This window comes from Salmo salar, chromosome 14, assembly GCF_965601325.2.
Source record: "Salmo salar chromosome 14, fSalSal1, whole genome shotgun sequence".
Taxonomy (NCBI): domain Eukaryota; kingdom Metazoa; phylum Chordata; class Actinopteri; order Salmoniformes; family Salmonidae; genus Salmo; species Salmo salar.
Genome location: NC_138304.1, coordinates 73,170,516 through 73,195,153, shown reverse-complemented (window position 1 = coordinate 73,195,153; position 24,638 = coordinate 73,170,516). Strand labels below are relative to the sequence as shown.

The 24,638-nt window shown below is 43.4% G+C and overlaps 1 protein-coding gene across 7 annotated transcripts in view; it reads right to left on the bottom strand.

Annotated features, from left to right (window-relative positions):
• Positions 1–61: 61 nt before the first annotated feature.
• The window catches only part of LOC106569924 (protein MTSS 1), a 56,097-nt gene continuing 31,520 nt past the window's right edge, over positions 62–24,638 (bottom strand). The window contains exons 4-15 of one of the 7 annotated variants that reach the window (XM_014141663.3): positions 23,153–23,237; positions 22,789–22,880; positions 22,137–22,211; positions 16,890–17,047; positions 12,785–12,892; positions 12,463–12,560; positions 11,690–11,900; positions 6,344–6,472; positions 5,704–5,955; positions 5,233–5,391; positions 3,077–3,236; positions 62–2,779 (exon numbers count right to left, since the gene is read on the bottom strand). In XM_014141663.3, the coding sequence (XP_013997138.1) occupies positions 2,154–2,779; positions 3,077–3,236; positions 5,233–5,391; positions 5,704–5,955; positions 6,344–6,472; positions 11,690–11,900; positions 12,463–12,560; positions 12,785–12,892; positions 16,890–17,047; positions 22,137–22,211; positions 22,789–22,880; positions 23,153–23,237 (2,153 nt within the window). In that variant the 3' untranslated portion in view covers positions 62–2,153. The remainder of the gene's footprint in view (positions 2,780–3,076; positions 3,237–5,232; positions 5,392–5,703; positions 5,956–6,343; positions 6,473–11,689; positions 11,901–12,462; positions 12,561–12,784; positions 12,893–16,889; positions 17,048–22,136; positions 22,212–22,788; positions 22,881–23,152; positions 23,238–24,638) is intronic. The other 6 variants (XM_014141664.3, XM_014141665.3, XM_014141666.3 and 3 more) reach the window with 6 other exon arrangements.

The window sequence follows — 24,638 nt, the reverse complement described above, 5'->3', positions numbered from 1 at the left end:
AAATCGTACTACACCAAAGAAGACATTTAGAAAGCAGAAAATCAAAGATACACTTTTAGAACCTTTTTCAACAGACTTACACTCTGCTACATCTTTATTTTTAGCTGAAACAACTGTTACATAGAAAATGGGAGACAGAATTCAGGAACTGAACAATTATCTTAGAACGCCAGTGGTACAGAAAGAGGTGAACTCTGTCCAAACATGTCTCTAGGTCATCAACAGACTTGCAAGGCTAGAGTACTAAAGTGTATGCCAATCTGTGTCCCAATGCTCCTTTCATTGCCTCTTTTCCCTCGTCAATGAACTTCAAGATGAACAGTTTACATCATATTACTTTTACCTGTCATATATGAGTAGGCTAAGACCTCTTGCATCTGGCCATGAAGGAAAGGAAACTGTTGCAGCCCATTGGGACAAAACCTTGTATTTACAAGGAGTGAGTCTTTTACCATGACCAAAAACAAACTTATTACTTCTAACCATTTAGCATACATAAGATTTGGCAACGTATCGCTACATCAACGGGGGAACTACAGTATATTACAGCTAAGTTTTACATGGACTATCAGACCATTGTATAGAATAATTGAGTCAGGAGCTATACAGGATTTTTAGCGTCATGTGCATATTGTTGCATCGGCCACACTTTAGTTTCCCCTGTTACCTATCTTTAGTTTCCCCTGTCTTGAATGGAAAAATAATCAGACTTCAGTCGTTATGCAGAAAGTACAACTGCTCTTAAATGGGGGAAATGTGTTGGGATAAATAGGTTCAGTATAAAAACGAGCTTTGACACTTATGAGTAAAAAATGTAAAATAACATGCATTACTCTATTTAGTTTAATGGGTTGTCTTGAAATTATGTTTGACAGTACCCCTGCGCTACAACTTACACACCACTAACTAAAGTATGGCGTTCGTGAGAAATAGTGGAAAAAGAACATTTTGGGTGTCTATACATATTAGGCCATGTCATCTTGTGAAATACTTTAGGTAGTCGCAATAGTGAATTCTGACTTCCTTCAGCTGACGGTGCTGAACACAAGCTAACACAAACTCGACTTTGTAACCTTTCCAACTCTTTTTTTTAAACATTTACTAATACTATTAGTTTACCGTGTTCGAATGAGTTGTAGTTACCAGTGATCACCACTAGAATAGCTTTCACAGAGTACTAGTATTTTCACAGCAGGACGAGCACTTTTTACGTTTTCCATTTACATTTGCGTATGAATCCTCTGTATGACATTTAGCACAGCATCACTTGTATTGAAATAAATGATAAATCTCAGCATAATGGGAACTTTCTTCTCTAATTATAGAGAAAAACATGAAATTAAAAAAGATTTCTATTCTATAGCCACCAATCAATGAGTGCTTCCACTGACACCAGAGTTGCATTCAAGGTAGAAACCTGTGCAACATATTACTATTGACAAATTATGTCACACCCGTTGATAACCACTGAGTAGATTGTTAAGGATTGCAGGTCCTTGTGTCCTTTGTTGACTAAGAAGCTTCCTATTGATAGTGGGATGTATTTAAACATATTTGTTCTCATTCTTTTGGAGTCTAATTTATTGGGGTGCAATTAATTGCAGTAGAACATGCCCATTTCTACATTTTTCATTGGTAAAAGAAAATAGCAAATATTTGATCTATTACAGAAAAGTAAAATACCGATTTCCATTGTGGTTATTTTCTTATGTACTCCTTTTCTGCACACAATCTTACCTTGTATGTATTTCTATCTCCATGAATGTTTGTTGTTGTTGCTATACCTTCTATGTGTTTTCACAAAAATTATTAATCCTATTCAGTAAAATAAAGTCATTTAAGTTAATTCAGCTCGAAGCCTTTTGGCACCTTTCATGACAATGTACGGGCAAAAGGAGAAAGTACGAAGAGGAGCATCGAACGCAAAACATACAAACGCATCAAAATATAAATATGTACATACAAATAAAAGATCTGATAATAGTCAAAGCAGTTGTCAGTCCGTTCCCTCCTCCCCTCCTTTCGTGCATATTTTCACGCATCTAGACTCCCACCCTTTTCTTAAACCTATAGGGCGAAGACACTGAGTTACTGTATGTAGCTGATTGAATCTGCTACATTGAGGGGAAGCCCAACCTCGCACTCTAAGCCTCTCACACTATTCGCGGAGCCGACCGGTCGTTGGACGTCGTCTTCTTCAGCTTGACCCCTCGCCGTATGGCCAAGAGCACATCTTCCCCCTCACCGCAGCCAGGCTCCTCCTCCTGAACCTCCGGCAGGGCCTCACGGTCCCACTCTGACAGCCTACTACCAGGCTGAGGTGGGGGAGTGGGTGGATCGGAGGAGGCCTGAGCATCCCAGGGTGCCTTGGGAGACACCAAGCCGTTGTCCCCCGCTGAAGAGAGTGGGCTCAGCGGTCCCCCTCCCTCGCTCTCTCCTCTGAAGAACAACCCGGGGTGCTCGGGAACAGTGGGCGTCTTGACAGGGATCATGGGGGGCTTGATGGGGATGGGGCCCAGACCCAGGCCTCCGGAGGATCGCCGCAGGTTGGGCTTGGAGGAGGGCGTGCGGCGGATGGTGGCCACCCCGGGGGTGACAATACTGCCGGGGGAGGGGGCTGTGGGGGGGATGCCCGCTGTGGAGGCTGGCCGCTTGGCCTGGAACATGCGGCGGTAGGACTGGCTGATGTCACTGTTGCGGGGGATGGTGGAGGACTTGTTGAAGTCGGGCTGGTCCGTCTCCTGGTCACCACCCACGGAGAAGTAGTCGTAGTCGGACACTGGTGGGACGAGATGATATGTGGATGAGGATCATTGTCACTTACAATTTTAACATGCAGTACACTTCAAATACACATTTTTCATCCGTATAGATGCTGATAACAAAATGCCATTAGACAAGAGGTTCAGATCCTGAATTCAAAACATGACTATTACCTACTATTGCTCACTATAATTCAAAGTGAGTGGATCCCTATCAAATATCCCATACATTGACTTTATACTGTATATATTAAGAACTGATGTTGATTACCCCTAACATGAGGTGGGAGACACACACATACACACTACAGTACCTTGTGAGGGTATGGTGTCCTCAGAGCAGCAGGGTGTGGTGTTCTGGGTGCTGTAGCCACTGGAGCACTGCAGGGAGTCCCTGCTGGAGTGCTGGATATCCAGCTGCAACCCGCGGGCCAGAGCCAGGGCCAGTTCCTCATGGGCCTCCGCCTCCTCCTGCTGACACATACATTAAGACATATAGCTTATACATACCTATGCAATATGGGCCCTATTCAGACTTGAGATAAGTTGCCTTAAAGGACAATTCCGCCACTTTTCAACCTCATGTTCATAATCTCCAACACACATGTCTGAAAACAGAGTGTTTCCATGATCTGTGGTTAAAAAGATAAGATGAAAGGTACTAAAAAAAAAATATTCTCTATCATTTTCTAGCCAGAGGGATGGTATTTTCTTGATCCCACGTCAACGCAAATCTCATACTGTTTGAAAATCACTGTCAAATGGTCTAACCTTTAATGATGTCATCGGGTAGAAGTTTTTAACTTCAAACTTAGAAATATGCCATTTTCACATATGTAGACAATGGTATTTTGCAGGAGATAACATAGACTTAAGTAAAAAATAAATTAAAAAAAATGTACAGTAAGTCCATGTTTTATTGACTTAAGTCCATGTTAAATCTACTTATCTCATGTCAGAATCAGACCCTATATAAATTCATATAACAGCAAGCATACAGCAATATACAGAGCATTCGGAAAGTATTCAGAGCCCTTGACTTTTCCACATTTTGTTACGTTACAGCCTTATTAGAGCCACCAAGGCTCTTCCTAGAGCTGGCCGCCCGGCCAAACTGAGCAATCGGGGGAAAGGGCCTTGGTCAGGGAGGTGACCAAGAACCCGATGGTCACTCTGACAGAGCTCCAGAGTTCCTCTATGGAGATGGGAGAACCTTCCAGAAGGACAACCATCACTGCAGCACTCCACCAATCAGGCCTTCATGGTAGAGTGACCAGACATAAGCCACTCCTCAGTAAAAAGCACATGACAACCCGCTTGGAGTTTGCCAAAAGGCACCTAAATATACTCAGACCATGAGAAACAAGATTCTCTGGTCTGATGGAACAAAGATCGAACTCTTTGGCCTGAATGCCAAGCATCACGTCTGGAGGAAACCTGGCACCATCCCTACGGTGAAGCATGGTGGTGGCAGAATCATGCTGTGGGGATGTTTTACAGCGGGAGGGACTGGGAGACTAGTCAGGATTCAGGGAAAGATGAACGGAGAAAAGTACAGAGAAATCCTTGATAAAAACCTGCTCCAGAACGCTAAAGACCTCAGACTGGGGGCGAAGGTTCACCTTCCAACAGGACAATGACACTAAGCACACAGCCAAGACAATGCATGTGTGGCTTCGGGACAAGTCTCTGAATGTCCTTGAGTGGCCCAGCCAGAGCCCGGACTTGAACCCAATCAAACATCTCTGGAGAGACCTGAAAATAGCTGCGCAGCGAGGCTCCCCATCCAACCTGACAGAGCTTGAGAAGATTTGTAGAGAAGAATAGGAGCAACTCCCCAAATACAGGTGTGCCAAGCTTGTAGCTTCATACCCAAGAAGACTCAAGTCTGTAATCGCTGCCAAATGTGCTTCAACAAAGTACTGAGTAAAGGGTCTGAATACTTATGTAAATGTGATATATCCGTGTTTTATTTTTAATACATTTGCAAAAATGTCTAAAATCCTGTTTTTGCTTTGTCATTATGTAGTATTGTGTGTAGATTGATGAGGGAAAAAAACGATATAATCCATTTTAGAATAAGGCTGTAACGCAACAAAATGTGGAAAAAGTCAAGGGGTCTGAAAACTTTATGAATGCACTGTATATACTAAAAGCATATTTCACACCATACAGACAACTGCATTTAACAGTACAATAGACCTGGGTTAAATACTACATGAATACTATGTAAATATATTTTTTTAACTTAAGCTGTGCTTGATTGAGTTTTTCCTATAGTATACAGTAAATATTTGACATGTATAGGGCCCAGGTCTGTCGTACAATATAAACACATACATGGCATTCTAATGAAACATGGTCATAGAACACAGATTTATATACTGTATACCTCTACATTTGGGGTATTGATATCGGTATCCACATGTTTCTGAAATTATGGGTGTAGCTATATCTTTGTATATTTTACCTTGGCTGTTGTGACTGCATTGGTTCCCTTGGCTCTCTGGGGCTCGTCCCCTGGTGTGGTGGCCTGGGGGCTGCTGGGATTTGGAGTCTCCCTCTTCTCCTTGGTCCTCCTCAGGGTGTTCACCATGGGCTGGTCATAGGGCCCCGGCTTGGCCCAGTCCTGCACAACACAGAGAGACAAAGCTCTTGAGCAAAGCCTACAAAGAATAGCTCTGCTCTGTTGTGTTCATTAAGAAGGAAACTAAAGAAAAAGGACAAACTGATTGTATAGCATTCATGCCTTTATGAATGACATATGACTTTATGCTGTATGACTGACTCCACATATAAATACTAGCATAATGTAACCAGTGTTTGCAATCTCCCTGTGATTTGAAAAGTGTATCAGTGTCTGATCACCCACAGGGGAGACTGGAAGAGGAGAAAAAGAAGGAGGAAGAGGAGGAGGCAGTTGATGACAGAATGGACGCACCTTCCAGGTGGGGACCTTGGAGGAGGGGATCATGCCCGGCCCCAGGGCGCAATAGGGGGGGTAGTCCACCAGGAGGGCAGAACCTGGTCTCGACCATGCCCACACGGGGGAGGTGGGAGAGTAGGAGGATGAGGCGAGGGGGGTGGAGGGGGAGGATGGAGGGAGGTCGGGGTAGACCTCCTGCATGCCCCCGCCTGACAGATAGAGGGCGGTGGAGGGCCCGTGATGTTGATGATCGTGCACGTTTGACAGCTGAATGTGAGTGGAGGACAAAGTGACACAACAATGAGAAATGATAATTCAAAAGGGCGGCTGCTGGGAATGAAACAATAAGGTGAAAATAATGCATACGACTGAAATCAGATGGAATCTAATTATAATATCAAATCATGGTAGCAGGCACCTGTGTCATGTTCAGTAGGCACATTTTGAACCAAAGTGAAACGGAGAAGGTAGGCTACTACCTGAACTTATCCAATAAGAATGCTCCCGTATTTAAGGCCGACTGAACATGACCCTGTTGTCTATGTGACAGGAGTGAGGGAGGTTTGATCAACCAGCAAAACAGTGTATCTAATAATACTGCTCATGTTTTGGGGAGTATGTACGTGTCTGAGTGTCTAAGCGTGTGTGTGTTCACCTGTTCCACCCTAGTGCTGGAGCAGGTCTCCTTAGAGGAGGCAGGTGAGGAGGAGGAGGAGGAGGAGCAGCTGCCCTCACTGACAGGCTGGCAAGTTTCAGAGACGGCCGAGGATGAAGAGCCAGAGGTCTACAGCAAAGCCGTGCAGCAGGACAGAGAGGGACACACACACACACACACAAACACACACACAAATATATAAAGAAGCAGTTCAAAACAGAGCAGCCACGAAGAGACGCGTAAAAAAGACAAGATGCACAGACGGAAGGACAGAGAAAAAAAGAACAGAAGAAAAACATTATGGATTTGCAACCTCGATAAGAAGGAAAACATATTATACTGTATCATATAAAAACTATAAGCACTACAGCAAACCATGAAAGTTATGCATATAAGCGTGACATGTTACACACTAAACAGCTAACAGTATGCAGATGCAGAGATTACTATTATTAATAAAGTCCATTGCATAGTCATAGGTGCTTAGCAATGTTCCCTCCAAGCTGAGCACAGTAGCACCGAGACTGCCGTGCAGCTTGCCCAGGACTGCTGCACAGAAGAAATCTCCGCCCATGGAGAGAAGCACGTGACTGAACTTCACTTAAGTTTTACCCTGTTAGTGAACAGTATCAACGTTTCCCTTTATTAGCCACTTTCAATATAACATACCAAAACAAAATGAACTATGCAAGACTTAGTATGCAAAACGAACTATTCAAGAGATGTTGTTGTAGGCAGAACACATCGGAGTAGGATTCTATTGAATTGACACGCACCACTCAGGCCGTGCTCTACACAGCGCGGTGAGGCATAGTTCCTCTCTAGGTTTCTTCCTAGGTTTTGGCCTTTCTAGGGAGTTTTTCCTAGCCACCGTGCTTCTACACCTGCATTGCTTGCTGTTTGGGGTTTTAGGCTGGGTTTCTGTACAGCACTTTGATATACCAGCTGATGTAAGAAGGGCTATATAAATACATTTGATTTGATAACCAATCAGAGCTGCAGTAGACCTATATGCAAATAGACCATTGCCATACAGTTGAAGTTGGAAGTTAACATACACTTAGGTTGGAGTCATTAACACCAGTTTTTCAACCACTCCACAAATTTCTTGTTAACAAACTATAGTTTTGGCAAGTCGGTTAGGACATCTACTTTGTGCATGACACAAGTCATTTTTCCAACAACTGTTTACAGAGATTATTTCACTTATAATTCACTGTATCACAATTCCAGTGGGTCAGAAGTTTACATACACTAAGTTGACTGTGCCTTTAAACAGCTTGGAAAATTCCAGAAAATTATGTAATGGCTTTAGAAGCTTCTGATAGGCTAATTGACATAATTTGAGCCAATTGGAGGTATATCTGTGGATGTATTTCAAGGCCTACCTTCAAACTCAGTGCCTCTTTGCTTGACATCTTGGGAAAATCAAAAGAAATCAGCCAAGACCTCAGAAAAAAAATTGTAGACCACAAGTCTGGTTCATCCTTGGGAGCAATTTCCAAACATCTGAAGGTACCACGTTCAGCTGTACAAACAATAGTACGCAAGTATAAACACCATGGGACCACGCAGCTGTCATACCGCTCAGGAAGGAGACGTGTTCTGTCTCCTAGAGATGAACGTACTTGGGTGCGAAAAGTGCAAATCAAATCCCAGAGCAACAGCAAAGGACCTTGTGAAGATGCTGGAGGAAACAGGTACAAAAGTATCTATTTCCACAGTAAAACAAGTCCTATATCAACATAACCTGAAAGGCCGCTCAGCAAGGAAGAAGCCACTGCTCCAAAACCGCCATAAAAAAGCCAGACTACGGTTTGCAACTGCACATGGGGGACAAAGATTGTACTTTTTGGAGAAATGTCTTCTGGTCTGATGAAACAAAAATAGAACGGTTTGGCCATAATGACCATCGTTATGTTTGGAGGAAAAAGGGGGAGGCTTGCAAGCCAAAGAACACCATCCTAACCGTGAAGCACGGGGGGGCAGCATCATGTTGTGGGGGTGCTTTGCTGCAGGAGGGACTGGTGCACTTCACAAAATAGATGGCATCATGAGGCAGGAAAATTATGTGGATATATTGAAGGAACATCTCAAGACATCAGTCAGGAAGTTAAAGCTTGGTCACAAATGTGTCTTCTAAATGGAAAATGACCCCAAGCATACTTCCAAAGTTGTGGCAAAATGGCTTAAGGACAACAAAGTCAAGGTATTGAAGTGGCCATCACAAAGCCCTGACCTCAATCCCATAGAACATTTGTGGGCAGAACTGAAAAAGCGTGTGCGAGCAAGGAGGCCTACAAACCTGACTCAGTTACACCAGCTCTGTCAGGAGGAATGGGTCAAAATTCACCCAATTTATTGTGGGAAGCTTGTGGAAGGCTACCCAAAACGTTTGACCCAAGTTAAACAATTTAAAGGCAATGCTACCAAATACTAATTGAGTGTATGTAAACTTCTGACCCACTGGGAATGTGATGAAAGAAATAAAAGCTGAAAGAAATAATTCTCTCTACTATTATTCTGACATTTCACATTCTTAAAATAAAGTGGTGATCCTAACTGCCCTAAGACACTAGGATTACTAGGATTAAATGTCAAGAATTGTGAAAAACTGAGTTTAAATGTATTTGTCTAAGGTGTATGTAAACTTCTGACTTCCACTGTATACGGATCTGTGCCATTCACTTTGAATTGGACTGTGTTTACAGCATGAGCGGTCGTGAGTAGATGCACTTGTTTTGAGATCAAAGCGAGAGCTGCATGTAGCCACGTGTGCACATTTTGTTCATATCCTTTGCTAGTTAGTGAGTTATTAGCCCAGTTATAGATCATTTGTAGTCAGCAATAGGGGAGTGATTGCTTCCTACAAGCACACAAACATGTACATTTCTTGACAACTTTGAAAAGCAAGTCAGGTAAAGAGCTTCTATTTGTCTTAAAGGGGCAGTGTTGTATTTTGAGACAGTGTCACGCCCTGACCATAGAGAGCCCTTGCTTCTCTATGGTGTAGTAGGTCAGGGCGTGACTAGGGGGTAGTCTTGTTTAATATTTCTATGTTGTGTTCTAGTTTATATTTTCTAGGTTGGTGTTTTCTATGATTCCCGGTTAGAGGCAGCTGGTAAGTATTGTCTCTAATTGGGGATCATATTTAAGTAGCTATTTTTCCCACCTCTGTTTGTGGGATATTGTTTTGTGTTTGTGCACCACGTAGTCACATTTAGTTGTTCATTTATTTGTTTTTGCTTGAAGTTTCACTTTGGAATAAAGATGTGGAACTATACATACGCTGCACCCTGGTCCCGTTCTTACGACAACTGTGACAGATAGGCTTGAATAAACTAAGTAGCCAATAGGCAGAGGGTAGCATAATTTCTCTGATTCTCTGTAATAATGGTATGGAAATAATAATGAATTGTTTTGTAAAGTGGTTTCTTGCTTCAAATACAACAACATTTTCAGTCACCTCCTTGTCTGAAGGACAAATGGATAAACAGGTTAATGTCAAGCCCTGCATGATTTTTTTTCAAAAGTCTCATGAAATGTAAGCCTACATTGAACACCACACATTGGCTGCTACTGTAGGCTGAATGATAGAACAGCCATTTCCATGTTAAAATGTTATAGGATGCATTTTCTCCAGTGTTTTTGATGGTAGGCCACTCTGGTAGGCCTACATTATAATCAAATAGCCACAGTATTCGACTTGGCCACTGTTAAAACTGTCACTTAAAACAACTGCACTTTTCAGCGATTAAAAGCCTTCCACATTAGCACAGCATTTTAATGGTAATTAGAACTACATAGGGCATTGTTTGAGTTGAGCAGCTACAAAGCAGGCATTTCTCCAGCCACCTGAGACCACACAAGCCTTACCTTGTATTCAAGCAACACTGTAGTTATCATACAGGTATACAGTACATAAGGCCTTTACATGATCTATGTACAGTGACTAAACACACTTGGTGTGTGTGTGTGTGTGTGTGTGTGTGTGTGTGTGTGTGTGTGTGTGTGTGTGCGTGCGTGCGTGCGTGCGTGCGTGTGCGTGTGCGTGCGTGCGTGTGCGTGCGTGCGTGCGTGTGTGTGTAATCAATCAGACCCAGGTGTCTGTTGGGCTAGCTCCCAGCTGCTCACTCCTGTGGCTCTACTGGTCTAATGTAATGTAATGGGGGTGTGACTGAGGATGACTCATCGAGATCTATCTGCACAGTCTCCCACAGCGACACCACCACTGCTGTCTCTAATGATCCCCGTTACCTAGCAACCTGGGATGATTCTCTCTGACCAGTAACAAAGCCCAGGTGGAGAGAGTGAAGTGTCGGTTGGAATACAATGTCTCTGTTACCGTGTGTGTGTGTGTGTGCATATGTTTCAGTTCATATGTTACTTCTTCAGAGTGGGTTTAGGGTTTCTGTAATATGTCTGTTTGAAGGGTGTAGATAAAGCAGTCATAACACCAAAAGGAGGGCCGAACACACCCCCATTCACATCGACGGGGCTGAAGTGGAACGAGTCGAGAGTTTCAAGTTCCTTGGTGTCGACCTCACCAACAAACTATCATGGTTCAAAAACATCAAGAAAGTCGTGAAGAGAGCACGACAACGCCTATTCCCCCTCAGGAGACTGAAAAGATCCTCAAAATGTTCTACAGCTGCACCATCGAGAGCATCCTGACCGGTTGCGTCACCACCTGGTATGGCAACTGCTCGGCATCCGACCGAAAGGCGCTACAGAAGGTAGTGCGTACGACCCAGTACATCACTGCGGTTAAGCTTCCTGACATCCAGGACCTATATTCTAGGCGGTGTCAGAGGAAGGCCCAAAAAATTGTCAAAGACACTAGTCACCAAAGTCATAGACTGTTCTCTCTGCTATCGCACGACAAGCGGTACCGGAGTGTCAAGTCTAGGTTCAAAAGGCTCCTTAACAGCCATAAGACTGCTGAACAATTAATCAAATGGCCACCTGGACTATTTACATTGACACCCCGCCCCCTTTGTTTTTACACTGCTGCTACTCGCTGTTTAATATCTATGCATAGTCACTTTACCCCTACCTACATGAACAAATTACCTCGACTAACCTGTACCCCCGCACATTGACTCGGTACCCCCTGTATATAGCCTCGTTATTGTTATTTTATTGTGTTACCTAAAAAAAAAATGTATTGAGTAAATATTTTCTTTACTCTATTTCTTGAACTGCATTGTTGGTTAAGGGCTTGTAAGTAAGCATTTCACAGTACGTTCTACACCTGTAGACAAATACAATTTGATTTGAATATGACCAGAGCCATAATTATTGTCACCACAAGTTCCTGTTTTCAGGCTCGTCTCTCTGTAGTACCTGTGGGTTGGTATCAGAGGGCATGGGCGAGGGAGACTTGGACTGGTAGGCATCCTGGGAGATGAAGCCAGAGTCATGGGAGGAGACACTGGAGAGGCGGGCGGGGCCTTGCTGAGGGAGGGCGGAGCTCCGGTAGCGGTAGTGGGAGGTGGGGGAGTGGCAGTGAGATCCGCTGGAGCGAGAGTCGCTGCTGTTGACGCTGTTCAGACTACTGCGAGAGATGAGGGGAGAACACAGTCATTTGGTTACTACGGATATTGGTAACTGGTTCTCAACTGTCTTAACTAAGTAAATAGATAAATAAATATAGATTCAAAACAATATTTACGGCTTTCCGTTTTTTTTTATGGGTTTACAAACCAGCTAAAATGTATCCACCCTTCCAGGAGAGCCAGTGTTTTTCTACTGAAAGACAGTTACTAGGCACATTGCAAACAGCTACAGTTTGAATATGTTACAGTGCCAGCCACAAGCAGCGGTTGCTAACAAGCTTGCCTGGAAAACAAATTGGATGGTCTCTCTGGCCCTAGCGCCTCACACAACAGGCCTCCTCGAAAATCATTGAGACAGTTAACTCGTTCATTTCGGAGAGGCCACTGCGGCCTCACATTTGTAAACATCCCAATTATGGCAATAATGCCAAAGCTGCAGTTCCAGCTCCAATCCATAAGATGACGGAGGAGGACTGATGCTAGGCTGATAGTAGCGACTCCCAGTCGACTCCCAGCTGAGAGGTTTTGGTGTAGTGGTGATTACTGGGCATGCTCACTAACCTGCACATGCTGGACTTCCTGGATGCTGTGGTGCTGGGGGAGGAAGGAGGGGTATGGTAGGACCAGCTGCTCTCAGATCCCTTCAGGTCCAGAATGACCTGGGAGGAAGAACGTCACAACAAGACAATTTATAAACCAAACATCTTGTAAAAAAAAGCAATTGGCAGCCCTATTTGTAGAGGGAAATAGATGTATTTACCATTGTACCTCCAATCATGTGAATCAGTAACACAGAGACACTTACAGTTATCCAGAACACGAGCGTAACATGCAAAAAGAGGACTATTAGCCCTGTCCTGAGGGTGCGGACCAAATCACTGACCTGCTCGCTGGTGGGGGGCAGCTTGTGCGGATCCATGGTCAGAGCCTTCAGGTCGTCAGTGAGGGTCTGCAGGTGAGTGATCTCCCCCAACATGGACATCTCCTCTTCCTGATGAACAAGAAAGGCAGGTTGGTGTAAGGGCCTGTGCTAACTTATAAATGTGGTATACACTTCAAATTTGAGCTTGTTCTCCATCGACTCAATAGTTCTACTTTTAGACTTCAGTGAAGTGAAGCAGGTCATCCCTCTAATGGGATTTTTCTGAATCTCTTTGGAGAGCAATATTCAATGGCAATAGAACAACTTAGAATAGATTACATTAATCACGTTCACAGGTGCAGAGGAGAAGTAAACTGACCAGCATGGACTAGCGCAGATTGTGTATACTTTCAGAATGAACATTTACTAACAAATGCAACATTTGGGTACACATACACCTTCATAAAAAAGAAATCTCCAAATAGTTCACTTTAAAAGGATGAGATGTAGAGGTCGACCGATTATGATTTTTCAACGCCGATACCTATACCGATTATTGGAGGGCCAAAAAAGCCGATGCCAATTAATCGGCCGATTTTTTTATTTATTTATTTGTAATAATGACAATTACAACAATACTGAATGAACACTTATTTTAACTTAATATAAACCATCAATAAAATCAATTTAGCCTCAAATAAATAATGAAACATGTTCAATTTGGTTTAAATAATGCAAAAACAAAGTGTTGGAGAAGAAAGTAAAAGTGCAATATGTGCCATGTAAAAAAGCTAACGTTTAAGTTCCTTACTCAGAACATGAGAACATATGAAAGCTGGTGGTTCCTTTTAACATGAGTCTTCAATATTCCCAGGTAAGAAGTTTTAGGTTGTAGTTATTATAGGAATTATAGGACTATTTCTCTCTATACGATTTGTATTTCATATACCTTTGACTATTGGATGTTCTTATAGGCACTTTAGTATTTGCCAGTGTAACAGTATAGCTTCCGTCCCTCTCCTCGCTCCTACCTGGGCTTGAACCAAGAACACATCGACAAAAGCCACCCTCGAAGCAGCGTTACCCATGTAGAGCAAGGGGAAACAACTACTCCAAGTCTCAGAGCGAGTGACGTTTGAAACGCTATTAGCGCGCACCCCGCTAACTAGCTAGCCATTTCACATCGGTTACACCAGCCTAATCTTGGGAGTTGACAGGCTTGAATTCATAAACAGCGCAATGCATTGCGAAGGGCTGCTGGCAAAACGCACGAAAGTGCTATTTTGAATGAATGCTTACCAGCCTGCTGATGCCAACCGTCGCTCAGTCAGACTGCTCTATCAAATCATAGACTTAATTATAACATAATAACACACAGAAATACGAGCCATAGGTCATTAATATTGTCGAATCCGGAAACTATCATCTCGAAAACAAAACGTTATTCCTGTTACATTGCACAACCTTCAATGTTATGTCATAATTACGTAAAATTCTGGCAAATTAGTTCGCAACGAGCCAGGCGGCCCAAACTGTTGCATATACCGTGACTGCGTGCAATGAACGCAAAATGACACAATTTCACCTGGTTAATATTGCCTGCAACCTGGATTTCTTTTAGCTAAATATGCAGGTTTAAAAATATATACTTCTGTGTATTGATTTTAAGAAAGGCATTGATGTTTATGGTTAGGTACAGTCGTGCAACGATTGTGCTTTTTTCGCAAATGCACTTTTGTTAAATCATCCCCCGTTTGGCAAAGTCGGCTGTCTTTGTTAGGAAGAAATAGTCTCACAGTTCGCAACGAGCCAGGCGGCCCAAACTGCTGCATATACCCTGACTCTGTTTGCAAGAGAAGTGACACATTTTCCCTAGTTAAAAGAAATTCATGTTAGAAGGCAATATTAACTAAATATGCAGGTTTAAAAATATATACTTGTATTGATTTTAAGAAAGGCATTGATGTTTATGTTTGGAGCAACGTGTACCTAAGCGATTATATGCAATGCAGGACAGGCTAGATAAACTAGTAATATCATCAACCATGTGTAGTTAACTAGTGATTATGATTGATTGATTGTTTTTATAAGATAAGTTTAATGCTAGCTAGCAACTTACCTTGGCTTCTTACTGCATTCGCGTAACAGGCAGGCTCCTCGTGGAGTGCAATGTAAAGCAGGTGGTTAGAGCGTTGGACTAGTTAACCGTAAGGTTGCAAGATGGAATCCCTGAGCTGACAAGGTAAAAATCTGTCGTTCTGCCCCTGAACAAGGCAGTTTACCCACCATTCCTAGGCCATCATTGAAAATAAGAATGTGTTCTTAACTGACTTGCCTAGTTAAATAAAGGTCCACATTTTTTTTTTATCACCCAAATCGGCATCCAAAAATACCGATTTCCGATTGTTATGAAAACTTGAAATCAGCCCTAATTAATCGGCCATTCCGATTAATCGGTCGACCTCTAATGAGATGGTTGTTTGGACCCTCGAAGTGCACTGTATATTAACTTCTTTGGGACTGGGGGGCAGTATTGAGTAGCTTGGATGAATAAGGTGCCCAGAGTAAACTGCCTGCTACTCAGGCCCAAAAGCTAGAATATGCATATAATTAGTAGATTTGGATAGAAAACACTCTGAAGTTTCTAAAACTGTTTGAATGATGTCTGTGAGTATAACAGAACTCATATGGCAGGCAAAAATCTGAGAAAAAAATCCAACCAGGAAGTGGGAAATCTGAGGTTTGTAGTTTTTCAAGTGATTGCCTATCCAATATACAGTGTCTATGGGGTCATATTGCACTTCCTAAGGCTTCCACTAGAATGTTGTTTCAGGCTTCTACTGTGAAGGGGGAGAGGATAAGAGCTGTTTGAATCAGGGGTCTGGCAGAATGCCATGAGCTAAGTCCCGCATGTGAGCGCGAGCTGTGTTCCCTTTCATTTCTAAAGACAAAGGAATTGTCCGGTTGGAATATTATTGAAGATTTATGATAAAAACATCCTAAAGATTGATTCTATACATCGTTTGACATGTTTCTACGAACGTTAATGGAACTTTTTAGACTTTTTCGTCGGGACTTAGTGCCAGCGCATTGTGCATTTGGATTACTGGACTAAACGCGCGAACAAAAAGGAGGTATTTGGACATGGTGTGCTTTTATCGAACAAAACAAACATTTATTGTGGAACTGGGATTCCTGGGAGTGCATTCCGATGAAGATCAAAGGTAAGTAAATATTTATAACGCTATTTCTGAGTTTTGTGACAGCGCTCCTTACTTGGAAAATGGCTGTATGGTTTTCTGTGGCTAGGCGCTGACCTAACATAATTGCATGGTGTGCTTTTACCGTAAAACGTTTTTGAAATCTGACACAGCAGTTGCATTAAGGAGAAGTTTATCTTTAATTGTATGTTTAACACTTGTATCTTTTATCAATGTTTATGATGAGTATTTCTGTAATTTGATGTGGCTCTCTGCACTTTCACCGGATGTTTGTTTGAGACAATGCATTTCTGAACATAACGCACCAATTTCAAATGAGGTTTTTGGACATAAAGATGAACTTTATCGAACAAAACACGCATTTATTGTCTAACATGGAGTCCTGGGAGTGCCATCCGGTGAAAATCATCAAAGGTTAGTGATTCATTTTAATGCTATTTCTGTCTTTTGTGACACCTCTCCTTCTTTGGAAAATGGCTGTATGGTTTTCTGTGGCTAGGCGCTGACCTAACATAATCGCAAGGTGTGCTTTCGCCGTAAAGCCTTTTTGAAATCAGACACTGTGGCTGGATTAACAAGAAGTTTATCTTTAAAATGGTGTATAATACTTGTATGTTTGAGGAATTTTAATTATGAGATTTCTGTTGTTTTGAATTTGGCGCCCTGCAATTTCACTGGCTGTTGTCGAGGTGGGACGCTAGCGTCCCACATATCCCAGGGAAGTTAACATCCATAACAAAGACGCTATTGGTTGGAACTCATTTGTTAGAACAACATGATTGGTTAGAATGTGTTGAAATAATTGTGTTCGCAGATTCTACTTCGTTCCTACATATTTTCTTCGGCCCAGCACCCCCTAACAAATGACCTGTGCTTGACTACACAGGCTGTTGGTGGGGACTCACCACAACTGGCCTCAGCATGGAGACGAAGGTGCAGAAGCGGCTCCTCTCCTCCACCAGGGCCTTCCTGACCGCCTGCTTCTCCGTCTCCTCCAGCAGCAGGTACTTATCACTGATGTCCTGCATGGCATTGTCCAGCTGGGGCTGGATGTCCCCCCGGCCTGCGGCGCACACACACACACACACACACACACACACACACACACACACACACACACACACACACACACACACACACACACACACACACACACACACACACACACACACACACACACACACACACACACACACACCACCTTTGTTATTTTGATCCTAATTTAGGGTTAAGACAAGGTCTATCTGAGTACACAGAAACATAAACTATTTTCAGTCTCAAGCCAGATGTTTATGACAGAAAGAATTCTGAGGTGAAAACAGGACGAAAAGACTCCAATGTCCCTTAAAGATATGTTTTAATTGAATTGTTGTGGTTTGCAGTTGTCACCATCATCCTTAGATATATAGTTATATAGATATAACCATCACCACAGTCCCAACCATCTTTGTAAATACAATTCCAACCAATCCCTTGTACTACTTCACACTTAATCTTTTGATCACTAATTTATATCTATGAGCGCAATCCTCACAGTGCTATCTCAAGCACCAATCAAATCATGCTGTGGAACCGGTTGGTGTTTACATCAGGGTCACACCCTCACAATATTACAAGCTCAGCATTCCGGAACACACTGAAGAACCACAGCCCTAGGCAAGGTACACGGAGTTAAAGCAGGATCTTGTGTGTGTGTGTGTGTCCCATTGAAGTGCACTTATGTAATTGCAAAACAGTGCATTGTTCTGGGTTTGGACATTTTACCCTCTCAAATCAACCACTTAATTGTATCAAAACTGTCTTTGGTTTTACTGACATTCTAAAATCTAGATGAGTCATATCAATGAATAAAAAAAAGTTTTGGAACTCTCTTTCTTATTGGTCTATTAACTAATGTACAATGCACAATCAAAGTAGATGAAGTATCATGGTGTGCTAAAAGAATACAACTGTTGTCTGAACTGGTAGAGAAACGTTCAGTAATCTCTTGTAGGTTTTAGGGACGTAAACATGCAATTAAAGTTTTACATTTCTCAGAAGAGCCAGTACTAGTTATGTGGTTAAGGCTAGATAGATGGAGGCCCTTCTCATTTTCCAGGGAAAGCACTGCAACGGAATTCCTTAAAGGGACACAGAACCAACATTTGGATCACATTCGGCATGTTGATGCTCTCCATTGCTCTCATTACACTCATAGGAATGCACTGGGGGAGTTTCCCTGCACTATATAATAGGCTAGGGAGACTATTGGACCAGAGTGCTCTGACCACATTTGAGGTTCCTCAGGGGTCAGTTCTCGGTCCTGTTTGTTTTGTCTTATGGGTCAGTTTGAAGGTGGAAATCAAACTATTTTGACGGTCAGGATAATATGGTCTCGTATACAATCATAACAGGCACTTTATGCAACTAAAACAGACTGGTTCATGAGGCAGATGTCTCGTTTTCATTTGTATGGTGAATGCATGCCAGGAAGTACCATTCATAATGTTTTAGCATTCTATCACATTGAATATAACAACATTGGAAACCTCTACAAACATGAATGATATACGTCTAAAATCTACAAATTCTGTAAACAGGTATATCACAATACAAGCTGTAGTTGGTTTCATAACAGGCAGAATATGGTGAGGGTGAGACATAGTGCAGGGGTCAGATCAAAACATTACTCTAAACAACAAGAGGTTGAAAACTGCTCACAAGCCTATTTCATATCAGAGCTGTCAGAGAAGAGGCCCTGATTGTTGGCTGTAACTGTGCGATACAGAAATGGCTCCTTTAAAAGTGGTTTCAGTGGAGATCTACAGGTAACTTCCAAAATAAAGCAAACACTTGAGTAAATGAGGGACATAAAGTATATTGAAAGCAGGTGCTTCCAAACAGGTGTGGTTCCTGAGGTAATTAAGCAAGAGATCTCAGTGACTTTGAAAGAGGGGTCTCAAAGGAGCATAAGGTGTGTGTGTGTGTGTGTGTGTGTGTGTGTGTGTGTGTGTGTGTGTGTGTGTGTGTGTGTGTGTGTGTGTGTGTGTGTGTGTGTATGTGTGCCTGCATGCCCATGTGTGTGTGTTTTGTGTGCGTGGAGCAGGAAATATGTCCGGAATTTTCCAAAGGTCTTCTGGATTTCAATTAGATGTAAACACACCACCACCAAAGTACTGTAGCGTATAAACACTGCTCACTATGTAAGATTGTGAGCGAAGGACGGTGTTGAGAATGTGTGTCTGTGTGTGTGTGTCTCAGTCACCAGATCTCAACCCAATTGAACACTTATGCAATATTCTGGAGCTGCACCTTAGACAGTTTTTCCACTACCATCAACAAAACCCCGAATGATAGAATTTCTCATGAAAGAATGGTGTCGCATCCCTCTAATAGAGTTCCAAACACTTGTATAATCTTTGCCAATGTGCATTGAAGCTGTTCAGGCGGCTTGTGGTGGCCCAACGACCTATTAAGACACTACGTTGGTGTTTCCTTAATTTTGGCAGTTACCTGTATATTGGAGCCAGACAGATAATGAATTCCACAATTATTTAGTGATGCTGCCCCAGTCCTGATCTCCCCTGATGATACAAAATGAAGCTGCAGCGAAAAGCCAAAGGGAGTCAGTGAGGTATATTTGGAAGCAGACCAAACTCATGACACAGTGAGGGTAGTGGGTGGGGGGAAGGGACCTCAGGGGAGACCGGAAGAAGAAGAGAAGCGGGGACGAGGAACTATTTTGGGCATTCAGGAGATTTTTAACCCTTGAGTGAGGAATGTGACCTCACAATATGAAACAGACCAGTAGACAATGTGACAGGGAACGGGGACGAGACCACACACAGGTGGGAAAGGTCAATGGCGGTCAACAGGTCAACAGAGAACCGTGAACCAAAGGCAGCTACAGGGGGCAGCGACTTACCAAACACGTCAGCTGGAAAGAACAGGGGCGTGATCGGATGCAACAATGGTAGTTGGAGTAGAAAGGAAAAATCTCAGTCAGTTTAGACCCAGGAAAAGGAGACCTGTTCTTGAATAGCTACAGGTTGCAGAATTGTCACATATCCTTATTAACTTATGCATTGCAGAATATATTAGACTTTGGCCCAAAATCGTAAAGATATAAGGTCTGTAATAAAATCCAATGGATTGTTATTTGCACAATATAGTCCCTCCTTAAATCCAGACAGATAACTTCCAAAAATAACTGTCTCTTCTGCCTCTCATCCGATAACTATTCTGACCCTTTGCCCTGTCACCTGGGACAGTATGAGATGTGTCTTGGTAGAGTTCAGTATCAACACTTTTGTCTCCTCCCGCCACCACCAAATCGGATTTACCTTTCAAGTCAAAGTCACAGAGAGCCTGGTTCCAGTCATAAGCAGTCCTAACCAGACACCAGGCATCCTCAGTCATCATAAGCAGTCCTAACCAGACACCAGGCATCCTCAGTCATCATAAGCAGTCCTAACCAGACACCAGGCATCCTCAGAGTCATCATAAGCAGTCCTAACCAGACACCAGGCATCCTCAGAGTCATCATAAGAAGTCCTAACCAGACACCAGGCATCCTCAGAGTCATCATAAGCAGTCCAAACCAGACACCAGGCATCCTCAGTCATCATAAGCAGTCCAAACCAGACACCAGGCATCCTCAGAGTCATCATAAGCAGTCCTAACCAGACACCAGGCATCCTCAGAGTCATCATAAGCAGTCCAAACCAGACACCAGGCATCCTCAGTCATCATAAGCAGTCCAAACCAGACACCAGGCATCCTCAGTCATCATAAGCAGTCCTAACCAGACACCAGGCATCCTCAGTCATCATAAGCAGTCCAAACCAGACACCAGGCATCCTCAGTCATCATAAGAAGTCCAAACCAGACACCAGGCATCCTCAGTCATCATAAGCAGTCCAAACCAGACACCAGGCATCCTCAGAGTCATCATAAGCAGTCCTAACCAGACACCAGGCATCCTCAGAGTCATCATAAGCAGTCCTAACCAGACACCAGGCATCCTCAGTCATCATAAGAAGTCCAAACCAGACACCAGGCATCCTCAGTCATCATAAGCAGTCCAAACCAGACACCAGGCATCCTCAGAGTCATCATAAGCAGTCCTAACCAGACACCAGGCATCCTCAGAGTCATCATAAGCAGTCCTAACCAGACACCAGGCATCCTCAGTCATCATAAGAAGTCCAAACCAGACACCAGGCATCCTCAGAGTCATCATAAGCAGTCCTACCAGACACCAGGCATCCTCAGTCATCATAAGCAGTCCTAACCAGACACCAGGCATCCTCAGTCATCATAAGCAGTCCTAACCAGACACCAGGCATCCTCAGTCATCATAAGCAGTCCTAACCAGACACCAGGCATCCTCAGTCATCATAAGCAGTCCTAACCAGACACCAGGCATCCTCAGAGTCATCATAAGCAGTCCTAACCAGACACCAGGCATCCTCAGTCATCATAAGCAGTCCTAACCAGACACCAGGCATCCTCAGTCATCATAAGCAGTCCTAACCAGACACCAGGCATCCTCAGTCATCATAAGCAGTCCTAACCAGACACCAGGCATCCTCAGTCATCATAAGCAGTCCTAACCAGACACCAGGCATCCTCAGTCATCATAAGCAGTCCTAACCAGACACCAGGCATCCTCAGTCATCATAAGCAGTCCTAACCAGACACCAGGCATCCTCAGTCATCATAAGCAGTCCTAACCAGACACCAGGCATCCCCAGAGTCATCATAAGAAGTCCTAACCAGACACCAGGCATCCCCAGTCATCATAAGCAGTCCTAACCAGACACCAGGCATCCCCAGAGTCATCATAAGAAGTCCTAACCAGACACCAGGCATCCCCAGTCATCATAAGCAGTCCTAACCAGACACCAGGCATCCTCAGTCATCATAAGAAGTCCAAACCAGACACCAGGCATCCTCAGAGTCATCATAAGCAGTCCTAACCAGACACCAGGCATCCTCAGTCATCATAAGAAGTCCTAACCAGACACCAGGCATCCTCAGAGTCATCATAAGCAGTCCTAACCAGACACCAGGCATCCTCAGTCATCATAAGCAGTCCTAACCAGACACCAGGCATCCTCAGTCATCATAAGCAGTCCTAACCAGACACCAGGCATCCTCAGTCACCCTACCTTTCTTTGCCTTCTTCTGCAGCTTGAGAGTGTCGGAGGATTTCTTTTTGATCTCCTGACGGGCTTTCTTGTACTCTGCGAAAGGAAGGGAAACACAGTGGACACAACGTGTCGCACATTGCCATTGTCAGTGCTTTGAAGTGCGGCGAACAACCGAAACGAGGGCGACTCCTAAAAAGGAATAACATCTCATTGATCTTTGTTCTGAGGGACTCGCTTTCCGTCGTGACATCAGTATGATAAGTGGTGGCTGGAATCAAACCCTGCAACGAGGGAGTGCTCTTTTTTTTCTCTACGGGGGAGAACTGAACTCCCAGGTTGGGTATTATTGAGCGGAGAGAGGGATTGGGTTTGAAGTGGTTAGCTGAAGCACATAAAAGCACTGTTGAACTACAGACTAAGTAAAGTAATTCCTTTATAACACAAGGGAGTATAAAGTGCGATATCTAGCTAACCAGAGTGCTACTGCAGTAGATGGAGGTGATGAGTGTATGTGAATTATACTGCACGACTGCAGGCAATAATGGGGTGAAGGAGGAGAGTGTAGTGTGGAGAGGTTTGAGAAAGTGTATGTGGTAGAGGTAGTTTACTGTGTGTGTGTGTGTGTGTGTGTGTGTGTGTGTGTGTGTGTGTGTGTGTGTGTAGCCCCTACCTTTGGCGTGGTCCTTGTCTAGAGTGTTGGCCACTCTCTTCCACTCCTCCATCTGGTCTTGCAGAGGGTTAATCAAGCAGTCGATGAAAATCCTTGGGTGGGGATTACAACTCAAATCAAACAGAGTGGAGAATAACGATCTGAGATAACGTACAAAATACATTTTTGGGGTTGTGTTCCTCTAGGCGTGTGGTGTGTGTAGGCACTGTGTAGGCACTGTAGGCAGTTTAATCTCCTCATTTCACTCTGCTTATCTTACTTCACTCTCTGCACAATATGAGCTAATTGGCGCATTCAGACAGATAGAAGGATGGAATAGAGAGAGAAAAGGCAGAATGGAGAGGCGGAGATGACCGTGACTCACATGGAGAACTGCCTAAGCTTGGCCTCGATGCTCCGGTGCCTCATACACATCCTGGTGAGGGCTGATCCGATGTCTCTGGTGCCGCCTGAAACCAGACCAACAACACAATCTGTCAGACAGAGACTGTTGAAGAGGGATCTCATCTCACGTTATGTTTTATAACGATTTGCTATTCTCTAGACAAATGATTGACGGTTGTTGTCGTTCTTGAACAGGTTCACAAATGTATCCATGAGCAAAATCACAAACATTCAGAGGATGCGTAGAAGTGCTTTCATATTAAACTATGATATCACCATTTATTTCAAGCTTAGTCACTGATAATATGAACATTTATAGCTGATTCCAATGTCAATCGCTTTGTGTTACAGTTTCAAAGAACTGATAGAGAAGTAAGAGTGCAACAGTGAAAACAGTAAGCTAAATATTACAAGTATCTCATATGCTGTATCCCTGAGGACAACATCTATGACTCATAGTGTCCAAATATGTAAATGAACAGGAGAGTTAGTTTCACAGTGGAGGGCTGAAGCAACAGAGGTCCTTTTGACAGGGGTCAAAAGACAGGCAGAGCACGTCACTTAGCTGACATGGTGGTTTCTCAAAATGCTACTACTTTTAACACACCCGTCCCATTTAGCCTGGTCTGTCTAAGTCTAGGACTATCAGGAAGAGCTTGCTGGGGGAAGAGGTAGGACACTGTTCATTGCGTCACTCACTGACACACACACAGAGCCCTAATCACTTAAGTGTGACCGTTCGTGTTTTTTGTGAAAAGCAAACAAAGCCTAGGACCTCACCTCTCCGGATAAAAGGAGGGAGTAGAGGAGGAGGGTGTGAAATGTTGAAAAATTCCTCGCCAGAAGAAAAAGTAATGTCATCTTCGACAAAGCCCCTCTGGTTTCCCTTGACAGTAAAAAAAGCCCCACCTCTTCACGACCCCCCTGTACTGACTGACTAGGACTCAACAGTAGCAGACTAGTAGTAGCTAATAGCTATACAGGCACCATGGGACAGATGGCCACTCTCTCCCCCAGACAGGGACTCCCTCCTGGGTTATTGTTCCACAGACTTCAGGCCTTACCCAGGCTGCTCTATGGGAGAAGGATGTTCTTCAAAAACATCCCATTATAACAAGTGGGTGTGTGATTCAATGGTGCAGTGGACAATGGAACGGCCAGATACACTGTAGCTAATTTATTGCGTTCTGTATTGTATTGCTGCACTTGCTGATGGTCATCATTTCAAACCGTGGGCAATGCAGAAAAGAGCTTGTGCATTTAGTCATTACTGTAAAAGAAATGAGTTTTTCAACAGTATTTTACCCAATTCAGTACATGCTCTTATGATGTTTCTCAAACCAAATCCATTTCATACTCGAAATACATTTCATCGGTGTCACGGGTGTCGTTAGAAATGGAGGACCAAAACGCAGCAGGTATGTGTATACTCATCTTCTTTATTTTACGGGAAAAGAAGGAAAAAA